General features: G+C 43.3%; 1 protein-coding gene and 1 pseudogene across 4 annotated transcripts in view; one reads left to right on the plus strand and one right to left on the minus strand.

Annotated features, from left to right (window-relative positions):
• Positions 1 to 21,113, plus strand: part of HDAC4 (histone deacetylase 4) — a 406,345-nt gene that overhangs the window by 373,904 nt on the left and 11,328 nt on the right. For all 4 annotated transcript variants that reach the window (XM_077448198.1, XM_077448199.1, XM_077448200.1 and 1 more), the window contains 4 exons: positions 2,665 to 2,762; positions 2,958 to 3,076; positions 5,032 to 5,165; positions 15,192 to 15,276. In XM_077448198.1, coding sequence (XP_077304324.1) covers positions 2,665 to 2,762; positions 2,958 to 3,076; positions 5,032 to 5,165; positions 15,192 to 15,276 — 436 coding nt within the window. The remainder of the gene's footprint in view (positions 1 to 2,664; positions 2,763 to 2,957; positions 3,077 to 5,031; positions 5,166 to 15,191; positions 15,277 to 21,113) is intronic.
• On the minus strand, positions 14,489 to 14,901 carry LOC143924131 (large ribosomal subunit protein eL21 pseudogene; annotated as a pseudogene).

Here is a 21,113-nt window from a genome sequence, read left to right on the forward strand (position 1 = left end):
GGGCTGCCATATAAGGTCTGATGGCTATTGTTTGACAGGGTGTCTCCCTCCCCTCAAGGCTTTTGTTCTGGGACATCCCAGTAGGTAATGAATATTAGCCTAACTCTGTGTCCCATGATGTAATGTGTGAAAAAGAAAATAGGATATTTTTTTGTCCTACTTACCTGTAAAATCATTTTTTTTGAGTACATCATGAGACACAGAGATCCCTCCCCTCTTTTAGAGGATTCAGTACTTGCTACAAAACTGATGTACTTCCTGTATGGGAGGGGTTATATAGGGGATCACTTCCTGTCTAAGAAAGGAATTTGTTTACCAGTGTCCATTCACCTAGAGATGGCATATAACCCAAGTAATGAATATTAGCCTAACTTATTGTCCCATGATGAACTCAAAGAAAATGATTTTACAGACAATTATGACGAAAAAATCTAATTGGTCTTTAATTTGAATGCAAAAAACACAATACATAACCCACTTTTTGTGTAAAAATGAAGGATGATGTTACGCCGAGTAAATAGATACCAATTATGTCATGCTTTAAAATTGCAACAAACTACATCAATTTTACTATCCATAGGCAATGCTTTAAAAGCCTTTACAGGTTACCACTTTAGATTTACAGAGGAGATCTAGTGCTAGAAGTACTGCCCATGATCTGGTGTTCACAATGATACCTCACATGTGTGGGACGATCACTGTTGACGCACGTGCAGGACCACCTCGTGCATTTGTCTTTGCACATGAGCCTAAGGGGACGGGGACACTTTTTTAAGGGTTTTACTAATTTATTTATTGCTCTCCCAAGGAATGTACACATCCCCTGGGACAGCAATAAGGCACATGACAGGTACTATGTATGGAGGGATCTGGGGTCAAAAAGACCCTGAATCCCTACTCTACATTTTAAATGCATTCAAAACACTAAGGTGTGCGTTTTTGAATGTTTTTTTTATTTTTTTGAAAATGGCGCTGATGACATCCGGCTAAACCGGAAGTGAGGTCAATTAATCGCTTCCGGATTACTGCTATGGAGACCCAATGAAAGCTGATCCCAGCTTTGTTTGGGTGTCCGACCAATGCGCTGGCTGGTTCCTCAAGTTTCCTGGTTGGGACAGGAGAGGCCAAATGAGCTGTGGAGTGGTGGGTGTACCCTCCCGCTGCTGCTGCTTGTTTCAGCAATCAAGTGGCTAGTTAGCCTCTCTGACCGCCAGCTCTTAAAAAAAAAAAAACGGTACCAGGGTAATGACTGCAGCTGCTTATGTGGAGGGTCAATAGTAGAAGTCCTAGGAGAAGCAGTAGCTCAGCAGCCAGCCTCACTATCCTCTTGATCTACCTGGCTTTTAGTGCCATTCACTTGGGCCGGCTGCACCCCCCACTCACTGGGTCCAGGGGGCCCGACCAGGAACAGGAGCCAGAGGAGCCACCACCACAGAACTTTAGAACTACTGTTGGACAGGAAGGAGCAAAGCCCAAGAGAAAGCTGCAGGGGAGGGGGGGCGAGCAAGGGTCTCCCTGAGCCAGGGGTGGAGGCGGATCAACACTGAGCAGGACTTCAAGTTCTTACCTAACTAAGATCCTAAAATCTCCCACAATGACCTTGAAAACAAGTGACACACTCATCCCCTTGTTCAACTCCCATGTGCAACCCCTTGTGCAGATTTTCCATACCCACCTTGTCCTACACCCCCTCACCTTGTGCAGCGCTCTCCCAGAAACTTGTGTACCCCCCTTCCCTTCATCTTGTGCAGCTTCCCCTCTCACCTTGTGCCCACCCAACCTTGTTGAGCTTACCCATGCCCCCTCACCCTTTGTCCTCCTTACCTTGTACAGCTTCCACATGGACCACCAGAGCCTTGACTTCCTGGCTGTGGTGCCAGACCTCCACCAGACACTGGTAGCACATGGGGGTTTTGCACTAGACACAGTACATGCTGTGGGTCTTCTTGTTTGTGGTCGGTACAAGTTGAGATCTTCTGGGAGCTCAGTCTCTGGCTATCCCGGCCCTGGGCGGGGGTGGTAGCAGTCAGTGTTCAGGCAGTGATCCTTGGGGCAGATAGCGGAGGCAGCACAGCTCACATTAGAAGAGATCGTACTGCCTGCACATGATGGTGGCCTCCTTCAGGTTGTTCTGGCACCGGTGGCCTCCTTGCCCTGTTGGTGGCGCTGCATGTCACCCTTCAAGGCCCTGTGTCCTTGCCGCCGCCGCAGAGACCCTGTTCTTCCAAGATACTGCGGGAAGGTCCTGCACTGCAGGCGGGGGGGGACAGGACTCTGGAGGAGTGAAGGTAAGTTTGGTGCAGGGCAGGCATGGCCATGAATAGACCTGCAATCCGTTCAGCGCATTATGGTGGCCGTGCCCCCCCCCTTTCAATGTGGCACCCAGGGCATATACCCCCCTCAATTAATTTCTCGGCCAACTTATGGGACCCCAACCCCCCCCACCCTACAGTTTTGGCCCTAGTGGTGCTTTCACTCCAAAAGTTGCTTTTGACATGTTTAGTGGCCTATTCAATTCAAAACACCTTTTAAAGTAATGGTGAATAATCTGCAGATGTAATGATACAGAGTATTGTTTAGAAAACAGAAGTTTTAAAATATAGTTCACTGCCCACACCTGCATATTGTGTTGCATTTAAATATTTTTTTTTTCTTCCCATGAAGGTTGGAAGCAGTGCTGGATTGGGTTTTAATGTGAATGTTGCTTTTACGGGAGGAGTGGACCCACCCATGGGAGATGCAGAGTACTTGGCTGCATTCAGGTAACAAATAAAAAGTACCAGTCTAACAGTTTCTGTTTTTTTGTTTTTTTGATGCATCTTTCCAGTACTGCTGTTAAGATTGTGGTTATTTTATTGTCGGGAATATTGTAGAGATTATTCTCCAATTTTGAACTTTTATTTTTATTTTTTTAAATACTAGAATGAAAACTTTATTGATTATTTTTCTCCACCTAGGACCGTGGTGCTACCGATAGCTCGTGAGTTTTCTCCAGATGTTGTCTTGGTGTCTGCTGGGTTTGATGCCGTGGAAGGACATCCATCTCCACTAGGAGGATATAACGTATCCGCCAAATGTAAGTGCAAATGCATGGTATAGCCTATCTTATTAAAACCATATTTATATTGGTGTAGGTTTATAAAACCTTTGTGGTCTAAAATCGTTAATGTGAGATTGTCACCAAGATATGCGTATTTAGACAACTTATCCAATTTGAAAAAACAATAAAAATGTTGTCCACTTTGTCTGGAAAATACTCATGTTCTATTTTCACTTGATGAATGGATATTAGCCACTTACATGCAAGCAGTTTAATACCCATTTCTAATAAGTAATGTTTTTCAGTGTTGGAATTTGCTTTGTTTAAAATGACAAATTTTTCTGATTCAGTTAAATTTAGTGGAAGGTGTATAGAAAATTAGGTGGAAAAGGATGTAAATTATTAAAGTGTTCATTCGCTATAGTGTAATATTTTTTTATTGCTTATTTAATAAAAAACGACTATAAAAAACTTTTGTTACATCAAAGATTGCTAGATCAACTGTCTTTCTCAAACGTTGCTGCCAGCAAATGCTTTGTTTTTTGTGATCAGCGAAGCCGCACTCTTGAGTGTTCTTTCTAACACAATGGATTTATTCAGTTACCGGAGTTCACTCCTAGTGTCAGAGTGCCATTTTGAAATGGCCGCGTGGCAGAGGCTTGCAACTTTAGTCCATTTATTTAATTGACGTTTGAACTAATGGTTGAAGGTCTAGTGGGAAAACTTGACATTACATTCATGACTCAATTGCACAAAAAAACTTTTATCTGAGTTTGCTTTGCTCCATCATCTTTATCTGCTGCCATCAACTTCCTCAATTGGTCATAGTGCATCCAGTGATATTGCATTGTCCCAGCACTAGGATCTACTCTTCAGTATTTCTAAGATGCCAAGAGTATACATTGCATTGCAAATGCACCGCAGTCCCTATAAATTAAAAATAAATGTAGTAGAAAAAAGGCAAAGGAGTTTTTGGACAAAACATATAAAGCCTTTTGCAACTTTTATGTTCTCTAAAGCCTCATGTACACTGCTGCTGGTAAACGGACATTTAGGAGCAGTTGGGCATTTTTTTCAACTGCTCCTGAACTCACCTCTGTTATCAGTACATGTGCACAGGGTCGTTTCTAGTAATTTCTAGACATTTGCGTTTAGAGGCTTTTTTGGGGAACCCAAAAAAATGCTTTCCAAACGCTTCTAGATGCAAACGCGGCATGTTAAACGTGGCTAAACGGACATTTTTAGACGCAGTTTTCTAGCTGTCAATTTAAATCATTCAGGAGAGGTTGATCAACGTCCCTTGTACATGAAGCCTTAACTGGGTATATTTCTTGTGAGAGTATATTTTGATTAATACCTTTTCATGTAACTGTTGGTATGTTGTCTATAATCTATGAAATGTGAAGCACAAAAAAATGCAGAAAATGAAAGCTGTCTATATACAGGTTTAGGTAAAGAACCTGCTTGACTACCAGGCAGCTAGCATTTTCAGAGTGAGATCAACATTAGCAGACAGTGTATTTCTCCCATCTTGACCATCTTTAAAATGCAGATGGATTCCATGTTCCCTATTTGCCTTTCAGAAGTGTGGAATTGCTCCTCCTGACTGATACTGTGATGCTACATGGCTTAAAAGGTTTGGTAACATATATTCAGAGATGGCCTTGACTCAAGACACGTGTAGCTTAATTTTTGCCAGGCAGTTATGAGATTTGTAAGCAAAAAGAAAAACACTGGATAATTTCTTGGATTCTTTACAGAAACTGCAGAAAATGTTGCATTAAAATTTATAGTTGGACACTCTATTAGACAAACCCATCTACATAAGGCCTAATAGTCATAATCTGCTGTGATTTCATCATTCAAGCTTGTTCTCCGATTGCAGAGTTGTTGCCATTTGCACACAATCAGATTTCATTTTCAAAAGGAATCTGATTACAGCACTCAGATTACTGACTATGACAACTTTTTTTATTTTTATTTTTTTTAAGGTTTTGGATATCTGACAAAGCAGCTTATGGAGTTGGCTGCAGGTCGTGTTGTTCTGGCACTTGAGGGAGGTCATGATTTAACAGCGATTTGTGATGCTTCTGAATCTTGCGTATCTGCTCTACTAGGGAACGAGGTAAGCACAAAAATAAAGTTTTTTTTTTTTCAGTGTGACCGTGTATGTCTGTCAACTATTTTAAAGCCCAGATTTTTGTTGGGGCATGATGCAAAAAACAAATCTGCTCAAGCTGCAATTCTTGTTTTCAGTTTTACCTGCAGTTCTTTTTATTCGTCACTAGATGCCCTCAGTCTTTCAGATTGAATGACACCCGGTATTCAACCCAGAAGACTGAGGACATCATATCGGTGAATGAGCATCATGACACCCCAGACTGGAGGAGAGAGCAGAGTGGCTATAAAAACCTAACATTGCAAGGGTCACCTTGGGGGGAGATGGGAATGCTTGGGGGGCTGAGCATGCAGCTGGACAATAAATGTATTATTTAATTGATGCTACAGCAGCAGACCCAACCAGCTCTCACATTTGGCCATACCGTACATTTATGTGACCAGGGCTGAAAAATGCAGCAATCTAGCTCCAGAGCCTTTGATATGTGGTCAAGTACTTGTCATTAGCAGAAGCCGTTCTTGCTTTATACAATGAGCAGTTATACTTTTGTCTGCAGTAAACAGATTTTGTGTTTGCATATTTTATTTTTAAAGAGGGCTTGTATTTGGAAAACTTTATTATAATGTGTGCTAGTTAAAATGGGATTACAGTGTCTCAGATGTAAAGCGGCGTCTGCGGTTTCATGAAATTACCCTATGCCATGCTGTAGCCCGCTAAGTGTCACTGCTAACCGGCAGTCGCACTTTTTTGAATCTGCCCAAGAGGCAGCCTCATGGCTTGATTGCAATGAGCAGGCCCTACGCCACCGCAGTAAGGACAAAGAAAGAGATTGAGCATGCAGGAGTGTAATTTCAGGCACCTGGTTCCTGTTTGCGCGGAGATCTCTACAAGCTCTGTATGGAAGCTCTGTATTTTTTTTTCACTTCACTGGCTTTCTGATTTTTATTTTATTTTTTATAACATTTTTTGGAAAGCGAAAATGTATGTTTTATTCTGCTGGGAGACATAATTTATGTGAACTTTGAGCTATCTTGTGAAGTTGACAAGAAAAAATGTGCCTCGTCTATGTGAGAAGTAGAGAAAAATCGCTATATGTGTTTTTGTTCAAGTTTGGATTACAGTGGCTTGTCCTGTTGATGGCCTGGGTTTTTTTTTTTTTTTTTTTTTTTTTTTTAATATTTCCCCTTCCTTTACCGCAGGCTTCTTTATGGAGGCTACTTGAACTTGGAACTGCCACTATGCAAGACTTTGCACACTAGTGCTGTGGTACATATGGTCTATGCTAGCAGTCCTTTTCCGGGGAATGAAACAGTTGACACTGTTCTCATCCAGTCTGCCCACTAGGGTCTCTTTAGAACTATTCAGACCTGTGTATCTATGTCCCGAGAGGAGATTTACGGATAATATACTCACCATGTTTTGCTATTTGTGCCCATCTCCAATTGTCCCCAATGGCTCTATTGAGGACAATTAGAGATGGGCACAAATAAGAAATATTGTACCGGTAATATCTTGGAACGTTCGATAATATCTTAAACGCAAAATTATGATTTCTACTTCTTTGAAAAAGTTCCATCCGCCCACTTATGTTTCCAGGAGACTCCCTTAACTGCAGAAACCCAGATTTGTCTTAAATATTCTTGGGTGGGAAAGGCGTACTAATCCACACACACCTCCTTCTCTAGGTGGGTGAGTGTGGTAGTGCACAACTCTCTAGACTTCCAGGGATTTGATGTATGTATAGATTCGGAGGGGTGCTATATGTCGTATTGGTTCATTGCAATGTATCCCTGCATGTATATACATTCCTTCCTCTTCAGTTTACGGTGGTGGTGCTCTGGACTATCATATTTGGAGGGGAGACCGGATTTGCCAGTGTTAATGGTGGGGGACTTTAACTGCTGGCTGAGTCACTCAATGGACAGGCACCCAGGATTTGGGGGTTCTGCCACATTGAAGGGATCTCTATTGCTAAGACTGCTCAATGAGGTGGGTTGGGTGGATATTTGGAGACATAAGGACCCCTTTGACAAACAGTTTTCCTGTTTCCAAAACACATGGAATGCTATCCAGAACTGACCTAGCGATAGGTAACTCGGCTATGCTCCCCTCCGTCTCAGAGGTTGTATACAAACCCCGCAGTGTGTAGGACCACTCACATCTGCTGATTAGTTTAATTGTTTCCCCACTGTCCAGGCTGCCTAGGGTGCCCTGGAAATGTAATGCCTTTTGGCCTAAGTTATTTTCATCTCATGAGGGGATGGAGCAGAGCATGCAAGAGTTTTTTGCTAAACAGGATTCTGCTGACCCCCCCTTAGTGCAATAGGAAGGCTTCCAGGCCTGTCTGAGGGGAAGAAGCGGTTCTTCTCCAAGCTCGCATTCTTTGAGGAGTATGAGTGCATGGGGCGCATTCTGGCCAGGATTGCTAATTCTCAGCAGTGCTCCCCTGCTATTGGAGCTATTAGAACACCAGGGGGCAAACTGGTGCACTCTCCGGATCAAATTTTGCAAACCTATATCTTCCTACCGTTGAGTACACCCCAAAAGATCTAATAAGGTATTGGCAAGGCATTAACTTCCTGCAACTCACAGGTGACCAGAGGAGGGCCTTGAACACTCCATTCACTTTGGAGGAGCTGCAGGCGGCACTTGCGGAATTCCCTAACTGTAAAGCCCCTGGGGCGGATGGGTTGCCCATGGAAATTTACAAGCAGTATGCGGGTATCCTTTTACCTAAATTACTTGTAATGTTTAATGCAGCTAGGGAGCAATGGGTCTTGCCCCCTTCTATGACCACAGCCAACATTATCTTAATATTAAAACCTGGGAAGGACCCTGTAGATCCGGGCTCGTATAGACCCATATCCCTGCTACGGAACGACATTAAACTCCTAGCCAAAACATACATACAGGCGGCTTTCCTGCAGGTTAGCTGTACTTTGCCATAGAATTTCTTTCTGAAAGTGCACCAAACCCACAGGTAAGATGAGAAGTCTATGGCTCAGTGCACGTAAGTCGCAGGTACACTGCACTACACCTGCAAATCGGTTTAAAAGCAGCCCAGAACAGATATGTCCATATATACACTGTGATTTTTAGTAATAAGGGATTTTGCTGTCCCAGGCAGAGTGCATTTGATATTACTCCACCTATGACAGGACCTGGTGCTATACAGGAAGCATTGGCTTATGCAGCTCTGCTCCACAGCTGCTTGCTTCCTCGTCTGGCTTCATTCACAACACTGATGCTCTGGCATGGCGGGTAGACAACCTGCAATCTGGGCACCCCTGCTCTACGCAGATGATACAATGATTAAGCTTGGAAATGTTGAAGATTGCCTTGAAGAAACCATGTCCACCATAACAGAATTTGGTACATATTCAGGGCTCAAGATTAACTGGACAAAGTCCTCCCTATTGCTCGTTGATGTGGGGGAAGTACACTCTCCACTACAAGCTCCTTACCCCGGCCACCTCCTTCAGGTACTTGTGGGTCCAGGTGACGCACAGTATCTGTGACTAAGGGAGGCTGAATATTTCCCCGCTGTTACAAAAATTCTGGGATCAGATTAAAACGTGGAATTCTCTCTGCCTGTCGGTAGCCGGTAGGTTTAACCTGATCAAGATGATTTTAATGCCCCAGCTACTATATGTGCTGCACAGGGGCGGACTGACAACTGATGGGGCCCCTGGCATTAGGAGATTATGGGGCCCCCAGGCAATCAGATAATGGGGCCACACAGTATACAATCGCACAGTATATACATGTTTCTATTGGCTGAGAAGGTACTGGAGAGGTGGGGCAGCTATAATCTCAGGATTTTTAGACCAAAAGGATGTCGGTAAGGGACATTTCAGAGACAGATGTAAAGAAAACACAGATTTTTACATACTGTCCCTGGTTTTACTGAGGCTGGCAACCCTGATGGGGCCCCTAGTGGCTTGGGGCCCTCGGACAGTGCCCGAGTGGCTGAATGGTCAGTCCGCCCCTGGTGCTGCACAACTCAATGGTAGTGGTCCCTCTTCAGACATTTAATATAGTTAACTCCCTATTCCTCTCGCTAATATGGAAGAACCGCCCCCCCTAGAATTAAACTTGAACATTTGCAGCGCCCTAACGATGAGGCGGTCTATCCTTGCCAAATCTCTGGCTATATTTACCCGCAATGTTACAGCACCTGATAGGAGTGATGAGTTGGGATACGAAGCGGAGGGGCGCCAACGGCAGCTCTTCTGAGACCATGATGCTGCATACAATAAAAGGCGAGTCAATTCCAGTGGCCCTTGAATCTCTGGCCTTTGGCAAGCCACATAAAATATACCCGACCTTCAACCTTATTCAAAAAATATGGGAAAAAAAATCAGACATTTGCACGGAGTGACTGACTACACTGAATTTAGTCCGATCTAGTCTAATGTAACATACATTGAAATTGCTAAGTTGCAACAGGAGGCCCTATGGAAGAGATATGGGGTGCTATACATTAGAAAGATTTTTCATAATGGAGTACTGTTGACATTTGAGGCTCTGCAGAAGCTTTTCGGTTTGCCACCTTCCATTCGCTTTTATTATATGCAATTAATGCATGCCGTGACAGCTCAGAGTAGATCTTCTGAATGGTCTCCTTCACCAACACCATAGTTTAACTTGATCAACTATCTACCACCAAGGAATTTATCTCACAATGTTACAGTATGTTACTGCAGAATTTTCTGAAAAAACACAAATGCTGGATAAATGGGAGGGAGACGTAGGTTGGATGGATAGAGACCAGTGGGAGGAAGCTCTCCAGGCAGTGTCAATCTGTTCACTGAATGTCACGCAAAGGCTAACACAACTATTTATCATACTGACAATGTATATATACCCCCCCATAGAATGTATACTATGAGTTTCAGGCCCACCCCGCTATGCACTAGATGTAAATGAGACCGTGGGGACCTGATCCTTTTACTGTGGAGGTGCCCAAAATTACATTCCTATTGGAAGGAAGTGGTGGACACCATAAACAGGATATTTCAGATCTCTATGCCTACAGACCCAAAACCCTGCCTGCTCAATTTGCTGGAGGAGTTGGAATGGAAAGAAATATTAGAGTAGCAGTAACTCTGTTTTTGGCACCTAAGTTAATAATGATACACTGTAAGTCAGGGGAACCTCCTACAATTAAGGAATTGATCACTGCAGTAGGAACTATGCTCTAGTCTAGAGGGAGAAAGTCATATACCAACATAGGGGATGCACCCAAAAGTTTGAAAAACTCTGGGGCCTGTAGCTCGATGTACCTGGGCTTGCCCCAGTAGATCTGGTTATGGGCAGGTTACTAGGTGTGAATGCCCATTGGTTATTGATCTCAACAATACTGGAATGGGAAGCATGGGTAATGAAACATAATAGGGCTCTTGGAGGGACAGACTCAGATGAGAGGGACGGTCTTCTATTAAACCATACTAGGGATAAGGCTATATTCAATTTGAAGTATGTTTCTGTTCATATAATAAAGATGGAAGAACCGCGCTAGTCAGCACCAGGAGTAGATAGACCCAAGCCTTAGCCGGCTCGATATAGATCCTCTATATGTCTAATATAAATAATTATAGGTTGCTGCCCCCCTAAAAAAGAAACCCCTAATAAGGGTTTCTTTTCAGAAAGAAAATAGTATTATAATAACCGGGGAAATTGCCGCTACCTAAAACCAGGTTCTCATTCCAACTAGACTCATAAATAAAATAAAATAAATTAAATTAAAATAAAAATAACCTCCCTGTTCCTTATACTATTGAGACCAGGAAAAAATCACAGCTCCACCCAGAAGATATTACATCAAACAATTAGTATAGTATGTCTCTAAACCAATGGAAATTCTGATATCAGAAACTAATAATGCTCGCTGTGATAAATCACAGAAACACTGAAGTAGACCACCAACTCCCCACTGGGATATATTATGACAACCTCAGTCCCAAAAAACTACAAAAAATAACACAAAAAATATAATGAAAATACCAAGTATAACAAGCTCAATGTGTGACCCACTGCGATTATAACTAAAATCACATATATGCAAAAAAATTTTTTATAGTAGTGTCAGTAAATAAATTGTACCTATTAACCTAAAATCCCATAGGCACGCTAAACCAGTGTTTAGTGACCCAAATATATGACCCAGTGACTAAATGTGAAAAAATATATACGATGACTAAAAGCAGTCCCAAGTGAAAAAACGTATAAATCTATACACCTAAAAGATTATGTACAATGTGTGCCTGATATTAAAGCATAACCCCTGATGATGAAAATCCAGAAAATGCTCTAAATCATAAAGTCACTCATAAATATATGAAAAAACTCATAAATATGTGAAAAAATCTATGTAAAAAATATAATAAAAACAAAAATAAAAAATAAAAATATATAAATAAAAATAAAAATAAAATGAAATGAAAATAACAATATGAAAAAGTAATGAAATGAGTCCCAAATAAATGTTCAATAGTGCAAATCCAAAAAAATGTTCATAAAGTGACTTTAGTGCTTCCTGTGCAGTCTTCACCGTGACTTCTGTGCTCCCCCACCAGGAACCCCACTCACCAGAAGTAAATATGTTTCTGTTCATGATCTCTAATTGATTACCTGTGAAGCCTCGGCCTGTATGTATGTTTACTTTAGTAAACTTTTTCTTTTGATAGAAAAAACTGCATTATGGTGAGTTATTTCTGTGCAAGGAGGAACACAGTAGTACAGAAACAACTACTAACTACGCTGAGTTAAAGAGCAGCTTGTATTCGGTACATCTTTACAATACATGCACTTTTCCCCATATATGTTCCTTTATTTACCTTGCAAGTACAGAAGCATACCTGTTGATATGCCCAAAATACACTCGGCTCTTAATTTCTAGTTGTGGACTGACCACATATGCCTTTTCTGGACTTAAATCACAAGAAATGTCAGCCCTGCTCACTTTTTGCAGCTTTTGCAGCTAAAGGACCAGGCCCCTTTTTTGCGATTCAACACTGCGCCGATTTAACTGACAATTGAACAGTCGTGCGACGTGGCTCCCAAACAAAATTGGCGTCCTTTTTTTCCCACAAATAGAGCTTTATTTTGGTGGTATTTGATCACCTCTGCGGTTTTTATTTTTTGCGCTATAAACAAAAATAGATCGACAATTTTGAAAAAAATTCAATATTTTTTACTTTTTTTCTATACTAAATATCCCCAAAAAATCTAAAAAAAAAAAAAAATTTTCCCTCAGTTTAGGCTGATACGTATTCTTTCTACATATTTTTGGTAAAAAAAAAAATCACAATAAGCGTTTATCGATTGGTTTGTGCAAAAGTTATAGTGTCTACAAAATAGGGAATAGTTTTACGGCAATTTTATTAATAATTTTTCTTTTTACTAGTAATGGTGGCAATCAGCGATTTTTATTGTGACTGTGAAATTATGGCGGACACGTCGGACAATTTTGACACATTTTTGGGACCATTGGCATTAATACAGCGATCAGTGCGATTAAAAATGCATTGATTACTGTAAAAATGTCACTGACAGTGAAGGGGTTAACACTAGGGGGCAGTGTAGGGGTAAGAGCGACCTAATGTGTGCTTTTTTTACTGTAGGGGGCCGTGGCAGGGAACTGACTATCAGTGACAAGCTCACTAGGAAGCACGGGAAGAGGTTTGTTTACACTTACCTCTCCCCATTCTTCAGCTCTGTGACCCGATCGCGGGACACCGACGGCGATTAGGTCCGCAGGTGCCACGGTCACGGAGCTCAGGACCGGGTCGCGAGTGCGCCGGCGCTCGATCCATGGCTGGGCTCTTCAAGGGCAACATACCTTTTATGTGCTTGTGCCCAGCCGTGCCATTCTGCCGATGTATATCAGCGTGCGTCGGTCCTTAAGTGGTTAAACTACCCATCCTGACAACCTAAGAATTTGTGTTTGTATACCTAAGAATAAAAAACCTTGACCATGTAGCTTTAATGTTTTTTTGATTTTTAATATTACTATTTTTAGTGCCTTCTGTTTTTCTCTGTTGCCTGGTTGATCCTGCCTGTGCCCCTCCTCCTGATAGTAAACTGACCACGTGGCAGCTGATCCATGCCAGCGTGGTCAGATTACTTCCTCTGTCATCCCATACTTATATACATGCATGCTTTGTAATCATACAGTGTGCCTGTATCTTTTTGTAGTCAATGCAAACCACACCCTTTGCCCATCCCTCTGGCATTGAGCGACAGCAGCTTGCCATATAACCACTCCTCCTCCCCCTTTGTGAAGCTGCCTCCTGGACATGTCAGGCTTGTCTGCCCCATGCTATTCATACCACCCAGCACGTGATTGCTGTTGATTCCCGAGTTGTTCACGGACCTGCTGATGGGCATGTATAGAGCTGGGCATGCATGTCTAACATCACAGAGAGAAAAAGAGGAGCAGCTGGAGCTGCTCTCTATGCCCTAAATTGCTCAGGAATTAGCAGTGATCACATGACCTGAACTTTACAAGGCAACAAAATGTTTTTTGAAAAATCTAACCTTAGAATGGAATGACAATGAGTAATTAAAATATTTTTTCCATCACTAACATTCACAACTGCTTTAAGGGTCGGTTCACACTAGGACGACTTGTCAGGCGACTTAGCCGCCTGACAAGTAGCGTCCCGCTCTGTACAATGGAACCGTTCTAATCGGAGCGACTCAAGTCGCTCCGACTTAGAAAAAGGTTCCTGTACGACTTTGGGGGCGACTTGCATTGACTTCTATACAGAAGTCGTTTTGCAAGTCGCCGCAGTGGTTGCGTCTGGGTCGCCTGAGGCAGTCGCGGCGCTGTAAGTCGTGCTGCCTCAGTGTGAACCGGACTAAAGTGTTTTGTAGTCCAAAATAAAAACTGAAAGGACTGATTTAGGCTTATTGAGATAATGCAGGCATATTTTACAGAACAGCAATGTATTTTTTATTTTTTGAGAAAAGGGTGTTTTTAAAGTGGTTGTAAACCCATGGGTGGAAAAAAAAAGTCCTCCGTCTTCATGTCTGCCACTGCCATGGATCCCGGAGTGACTTCCGGGTCTCACTGCTCCGGCGCTGTGATTCGCCGGAGCAGCGATGACATCACTCCCGCGCATGGGAGCCGACACTCGTGGCATATCGCTATCTGTGGCCTGCCCAGCATGCGCCTAGACAGCGGTGGCTGTCTTTTTGTAAATATTTCCTAAACCGTATAGGTTTAGGAGATAGTTCTTGGACCTACAGGTAAGCCTAGATTAAGGCTTACCTGTAGGTCCAAGTGGTTTGTAAGGGTTTACAACCACTTTAATAGCAGTACTTTATGCCATGTACTAGTATGGAATTGGCTCAAGGAGCTTGGGTTCCTTTCCAAATTGAGCTTTACTTGGCTGGGCTGGCTGACATTTTAGCTCCACCCAGGTGCCCTCTTCCTTTTTCGTTCTCTCATTTTCTTTCACACGGTGCAGTTAACGGTCTCTGCTCTTTGAGTGGCGGATGTGCTATACACGGACATTGAGTCTTTTGGCAAGAATCTTACCTTTTGACATCTTTGTTCACAATAATTCCAACTGCATGCTGTGTGACATTATAGATCTGTCTAGTCTTGCCATGGTAGCACTTGTGTGGCATACCTTTTTGGATTGTGCCTGTACCCTTGATGTCCACACAGTCACCCTTCTTGTAGATGCGCATATAAGTTGCCAGTGGCACCGGACCATGCCTGCGGAAGGGTCTAAAGAAAATGTAACAGGTTCCTCACCCTATGCCTCTTGTGTTCCTAATTTTTCACTATTGGCCCTATTGCAAGATGGTGGGTCCAGCGGAAAAGGCAATGTATTTTATGACTCCAAAAATTGACACAGATATAATAAAACTCTTTCATTGGTATAATTTGTAGGCCAAAAGAAAAGAAAATAAGAGATGTTCACTGTTGGAATTTAGATACACTAAAGCACAGACAGTTAGATTTGCTTTGATTTTTGTGTATTAACAGATTTGCTTTTGTGTGCTTCTCCCTTACAGCTAGAGCCGATTTCAGAGTCTGTGTTACAACAGAGACCGAATAGCAATGCAGTGAACTCTTTGGAGAAAGTTATTCAGATACACAGTAGGTATTGAGGTTGAGTAGAGTGCTTAACTTGCAATAATGAAAATAATCCCTTTGCAACATGTCGGCTTTTTTGCCCACCAAAGGATACTTTCTGTTCCGTACACTCCCCTGCTGCTCTTTTTAGCTGCCCAGAACGAAGGAATGTTCCATGTGAGCTATAAGGCCTTGTACTCCCCATGTGTGAGAGCTGTCACATTAGTGAAACGCATGCTCCTCCTTACCCACAATTTTCTTTGGGTACTAAAATGCTAAAATTTTAAATAAGCTATACTTAAATTACAAGCCTCCTTGCCTGTGATGTCTAATTTGTAAGACTGGTGGCCGCATTGTCCTGTATTCCCGCAGTCACCAGTCTTGCCTCTGCCCCACTGTTTTTTACAGCAAGCAGTGATGCAATTTTATCCCTACTCGTGGAAGTGGACGGACCCAGGAGTCTGCGTCTGAACCGCCCACTGATGCGCTCATCATAAGACAGCCAGGTGTCTCCTCTCTTCTCTTAACAACCCATTCCTACAATGTAGATTAGCATTATGTGGGCGAGTACACAAGCTCATTTAGTGCACAAAATAAATGCTAATGTACCTGCCAACATTCATGCCCTTTCTTCTCACTCTATTGCTTTGCATGATGGGAACACTATTTTCTCATAGCTGTAGAGTGAGAAGGCATGATGTGACATGTCCTTGGATTTACACATCCTCCTTCAGTATCGAAAAGCTGCTATTTTTTTAATTGGAGTGATGACATCACAAATATTGCATTCTAAATTTCACCTAAACTTTAGGGCTAAGGCCCTTTTCAGATGAGCGGCCCACTTGGATCCGTCTGTCTGTTTTTCAAGCAGATCCGAGCGGGCCACCCATTGTCTATGGGCAGGCAGATATCAGCGGAGATGTGTCGGCTGATACCCACCTGCCATCCGATCAGACAAGATCATTGTACTTATTGCAGTTTTTATGTGGTATTCTGGAGTTGCTCTTTAATGAAGAAAATTAATTATGGTAAAGAAAACTTTTTGTGTTTTAGAACCACTTCCAAAAATTCATAAAGTAGAACTATAGGCACATTTTTTTTTCCTTTTGAATAAAGTAAGGGAGGGTTTATAACCCATTGTTGCCATCTTTGTCCCATGGAAAAGATTTACCTTTACTTCCTGTTAAATAGCCAAAATGGAAATGAGGTAAAATACCTGGAAACTAAGGGAATCTATTGGGGGGGGGGGGGGGCAAGTCACCAGAACTAATGTCCCCATTGGAAGATTTCCCCACTATTACTTTTACAGGGACAACCCAAAATGTTTTATTTTCTTTTACTTTCACTTTTGACAATACTGTAACTATAAACAGGACAAATAGGGCAAATCTCCCTAAATCTCCCTATGTTGCGATAAAAACTTAACTGGGGATCTTATCCCTCTCTGTCCAAAACTTAAACCTCTGTGAGCTCTTCCAAATTGGGAACCCTCTAAGGGTGAGTTAAGAATTAGATTCTCTTTGTGCTCCAAAATCCACCTTTTGAACCTATTCGGTAGGAATTATCCCACCTTTTGAACTTTCACTCACAAGGTTGCCTTTGCCGTAGCTCTCACCTGTGTCGGAGTGTGTGCCAGCCCAGTTTGCATACCTGTACATGTAGCAAGTCAAAAGATCAGAATGTCTGCACTTCAAACACTAAAATCCACCTTTATTAATAACTAGAAAAAGCATCATAAATATGTTGCAAAAACGAGAGTGAGGGAGAGGTTTACACATTTCAAACTTACCTAGGTGCTTAATAATAACCCCGAGCCTATCTGACTAAAGCTGAATTTTTGTCACAATTCTTTGGACAGATTATGGCCTTAATACAGCCATCTCTGCCCAGGCTCCATAAATATCACACCTCTTCTCCTTCTCCCATTTCTCAGTTGTAGTTGGATCCTGTTATACCGGTCCTAGAGGAGGCAAACATAGAAGGAATTGAGGATATTAAGGCAATTTTGGAGGAAGTTTCAGAAGATTTTTCTGCCCTAGATTGTCACTCTGCAAAATATATTTCCTGTTCATGAACAGATGAAATGTGCAGTCTGACAACTGGGTCAGTCCTGAAAAATCACCCCTTAAATATTAACTGAATTCTATACAGGGGGAAAAAAGATCACAAAGGAGTGGACTATTGCTGCAGTTGATCTTGTAATTTCTGTGATAAACGAACATCTCACTGTTCCTAGTGGGGATGTTCCTCCTTTCAAGGGTTTTGAGACCTTCCTAAAAGCTTTCTGTAATTTTTCAGGCCCAGCCCTGCAGCCAGCGCTTGCTGTAATTTCAGTATGTCAAACTGCAGCTATATGAACTATGACATTGAACAACCAACATGACCCTGTATTTCAAGATGCACAGTAATAACAGCAATTGCCATCTGTTCGATTTTTCTGTATTATTGCCCTAGAACATGTTATGAGACAAATTTCCAGAATGGCTCTAATCCAATCACGTGCAGAATCTTACAGCTTAAAGAGGAAGTAAACCCTGATGAGTTTACTTCCTCTTTGATTCCCTGCAAAGGCAAAGCATAATGGACAACTATGCATCGCATAGTAGTCCATTATGTGTCACTTACCTGACACAGGAGCCAGCGAAGTCACCGATGTCCCCTGTAGTCCAGAGCATCATCTTGTCGGTGGGTCTCGGTGTGTCTCGCTGCTTCTCCGCTGTCATTCGATGAAGCCGCGATGGCGTCACTCCCACGCATGCACACGGGAGCCGTCACTCGCAGTATATCACTGTTGACAGCGGTGGGCTCAGTGCGCCTGCGCGCCGCTGTCTACGGCGCGTGCGCCATAGACAGCGGTGCCTGTATTTTGGAAAATATCTCCTAAACAGTGTAAGTTTAGGAGATATTTCTTGGACCTACAGGTAAGCCTCAATCTAGGCTTACCTGTAGGTCAAAGTGGTTTTTAAAGCTTGGAAAAAATGAAGCTGCCTGCAGAAGGTGCTTCACATGTATGGCTTTCCAAGAAATACATCTGTTTGATGAGGCACTTTACCCATTTATCAGAGGTCACAAGTGGGACATTTTACTTACACAGCAGAAGGTCACAAAACCACCACCTTCAGAAGCATTAGCGCCTCAAAACGCAGAGCACCTGTTTGCGCTATCTAGGCTTCAACCTCAAAACCCAAGTCCAGCTTTTCCTTTCAGCACAAGGCTTGGCTCACCAAGCCTACCCCAAAGCCCCCTTCACAGTGAATGAAGTGATGGGGGGGGCACGTCTGTTACAGTTTGCTTCTCTCTGGATTCCAAATTTGTGGGTTCAATTGGTGGTTTCAAAAGGGCCCAAAATAGAGTTCAAATCTCACCGTTTTATTTTAAATCATCCAAAAACTATCCAAGGACAGTTTTGCGAAATGCCCTGAACCACCTCTTGTCCCTAGGAGTCATGTGCTGTTACCACCACAAGACCGGTTGAAAGGATCTTACTGAAACCCGTTCATTATGCAATGGGGTATTTGTCCTATTCTGGGGATAAAAGCCCATGAAAAATGCCTTAAAATCTCCAAATTCCACATAGAATTAGGTCAGCAATTGCCTCTCAGAGACAACAGGAATACATAGCCTATGTGGCTATCCAAGATGCCAATCTACATGTTCCTATTTACCCACCTCATCAGCACTTCAGATTGCGGTTCACATTGGCAGACAACCACTTATAGTTTGCCCAAACTGCCCTCTCGTCTATTCACTGTTCCCAGGGTGTTTGCAAAAGTTTTAGCACCTCTGCTTGCTGTGCTCAGAACTCAGGGCATCGAAATCGCATGCTATCTATACAACCTTCTGAAGGACTCTCCTCCCTTGCAGCTATCAGAAAATGTCCACAAGACAATTCAGATGCTTTAGCCTTTGGCTGGGTGATTATCAATAAATCTGCTCTCCAGCATTCCCTTCTCCTGGAATACTTGGGTCTGGTCCTGGGCACATCCCAAGACCAGACCCAAGTATTACATGAAAAGTGAATTCAAGAAAATAAGCTTTCTCTATGAGCACATGCTCAAGAATTGAAATCCAAGAGACCGCCCACATTGAGATACTCGACGACAGTTCTAGGCCTCAGGCCCCTTTCACACTGGGGTGCTTTGCAGGTGCTACAGTGCTAAAAATAGCGCCTGCAAAGCCCCCTGAAACAGCCGCTGCTGTCTCTCCAGTGTGAAAGCCCGAGGGCTTTCACACTGGAGCGGTGCGTTTTGCAGGATGGTTAAAGTCCTGTGAGCCGAATCTTTGGAACACTCCTAAAGGGCCCCTTCCCATAGACCACAATGGGGCAGTGCTGCAAACCCACCTGCAAAGCACCGCTGCATATATCGCCGCTTTACCGCTTGTGCCCACAACCCCCCAGTGTGAAAGTAGCCTAATGGTAGGCCTTCAAAGCAGTACCAATTGCTCGATTCAGTTCAAGGACTTTCCAACAAAATATCTGGTCAGCCTAAAAAAAGCTGATTCTTTCTCTCAATTTTCCAGTGCTCCTGTCCAGCCTAGCAAGCAACTCCCAATTTAGGTGGATCAGCACCCCAGCCCTGACAGTGGAAAAGTCCTTCCTTCCTGTACAGGTTTTGCCTGTAACACTTCTTTTTAGGAGCTGGACCCCGGGATCCAGTACTTTGGTTTTTCCAGCCATATTTCCTGGCGGGGTGCTATATGGGTCCAAGGGTGTGGAACCCCCCATAAAAAGGGGCCCCGGTCCTTGAAGGTTTTTTAACTGAGTCCGCCGTGAGGGCTGAAGAATGGGTCCATTTGGTTTATCACAGAACCCTGCAGCAGGATAAGGTAAGTGGAGATTCCTAAGGAATTTCTTAATTCTTATGGGTTTTCTTCTTTAAGTAAATGTTGTCATGCCTAAAGTCGCCACCGGGGGCTGTCAAGAGCACATACCTGTTCCATGCTTCTCAGTCCCACTCTGTGTCAGTACAAGCTGCAGGCTTCCTCTAGTCCCGAGCCTCTGGTAAGATGTTAGAAGGGGGGTTTTCTTGTTAAAGTTTCTCTTCTCTCTCCGGGAGGCAGAGGGAGCACGGAACAGTCAGCGGTATGCCGCTCCCACTGCCACTGCCATAGCACGGCGGTTCTCCTTCCATCGGCTCTTCTCCACCCCACCCTCCTCCCACATGCGATATAGTCAGATCAGATGCCCGCTCACACAGGAAAACAGTCTTTTTAAAAAAAAAAAGAAAAGAGGAGGTAGTGGGAGGTCGGAGGAAGGGGGCAGCGTTGACATGCCTCAATGTCTACAATGCAGGCCTGTGTAGGCTATAATTGCACCTTTTGTGGGTGCATTCAGCTGATGGAGGGACACAAAGCTGACAGGGGCATGTGAGTGTTGGTGACACAGGCATTCCCAAGGCATGTTTACTTAGCATCAGACTAAGAATGAATAGCAGCGACGGTTGCTAGACTATTTGCTCAGCAGTGGGTGCATTTTTGGCAGTACCTCTGTATTTGTGCTTGTGCTTTGTGCTTACCCCAAAAAACAGGGGCTCAAAGGGATCTCCCTCAGGCTCTGAGGACCCTCCCTCTGCAACGCCACCCCCCCCCCCGAAAGGCCTATGGAGGCTGATCAGAGTTAGCCATTGGGTTTGTCAGGGGTTGCAACTGCTTCTGACATTTTAGCCCCTGTCTAGATTACTGAGGAGGTTTTGTCCTCAGCCATGATTGGATTGGAGGAAAGGTTAACTAACGGCTTTAATCACATCTTCCCAGAATGGGAGAAAACGCATTAGGTCCCCTTCTACCACCCGGGACCCTTAGTGGAACAGTGGGAGGGAGAAGATGAATCCCCATCAGGGGACCATGAAGAGGCTGATGAC

Source organism: Lithobates pipiens, unplaced genomic scaffold (assembly GCF_037356315.1).
Source record: "Lithobates pipiens isolate NorthernLeopardFrog02 unplaced genomic scaffold, aLitPip1_a1.2 Scaffold_22, whole genome shotgun sequence".
Classification (NCBI taxonomy): domain Eukaryota; kingdom Metazoa; phylum Chordata; class Amphibia; order Anura; family Ranidae; genus Lithobates; species Lithobates pipiens.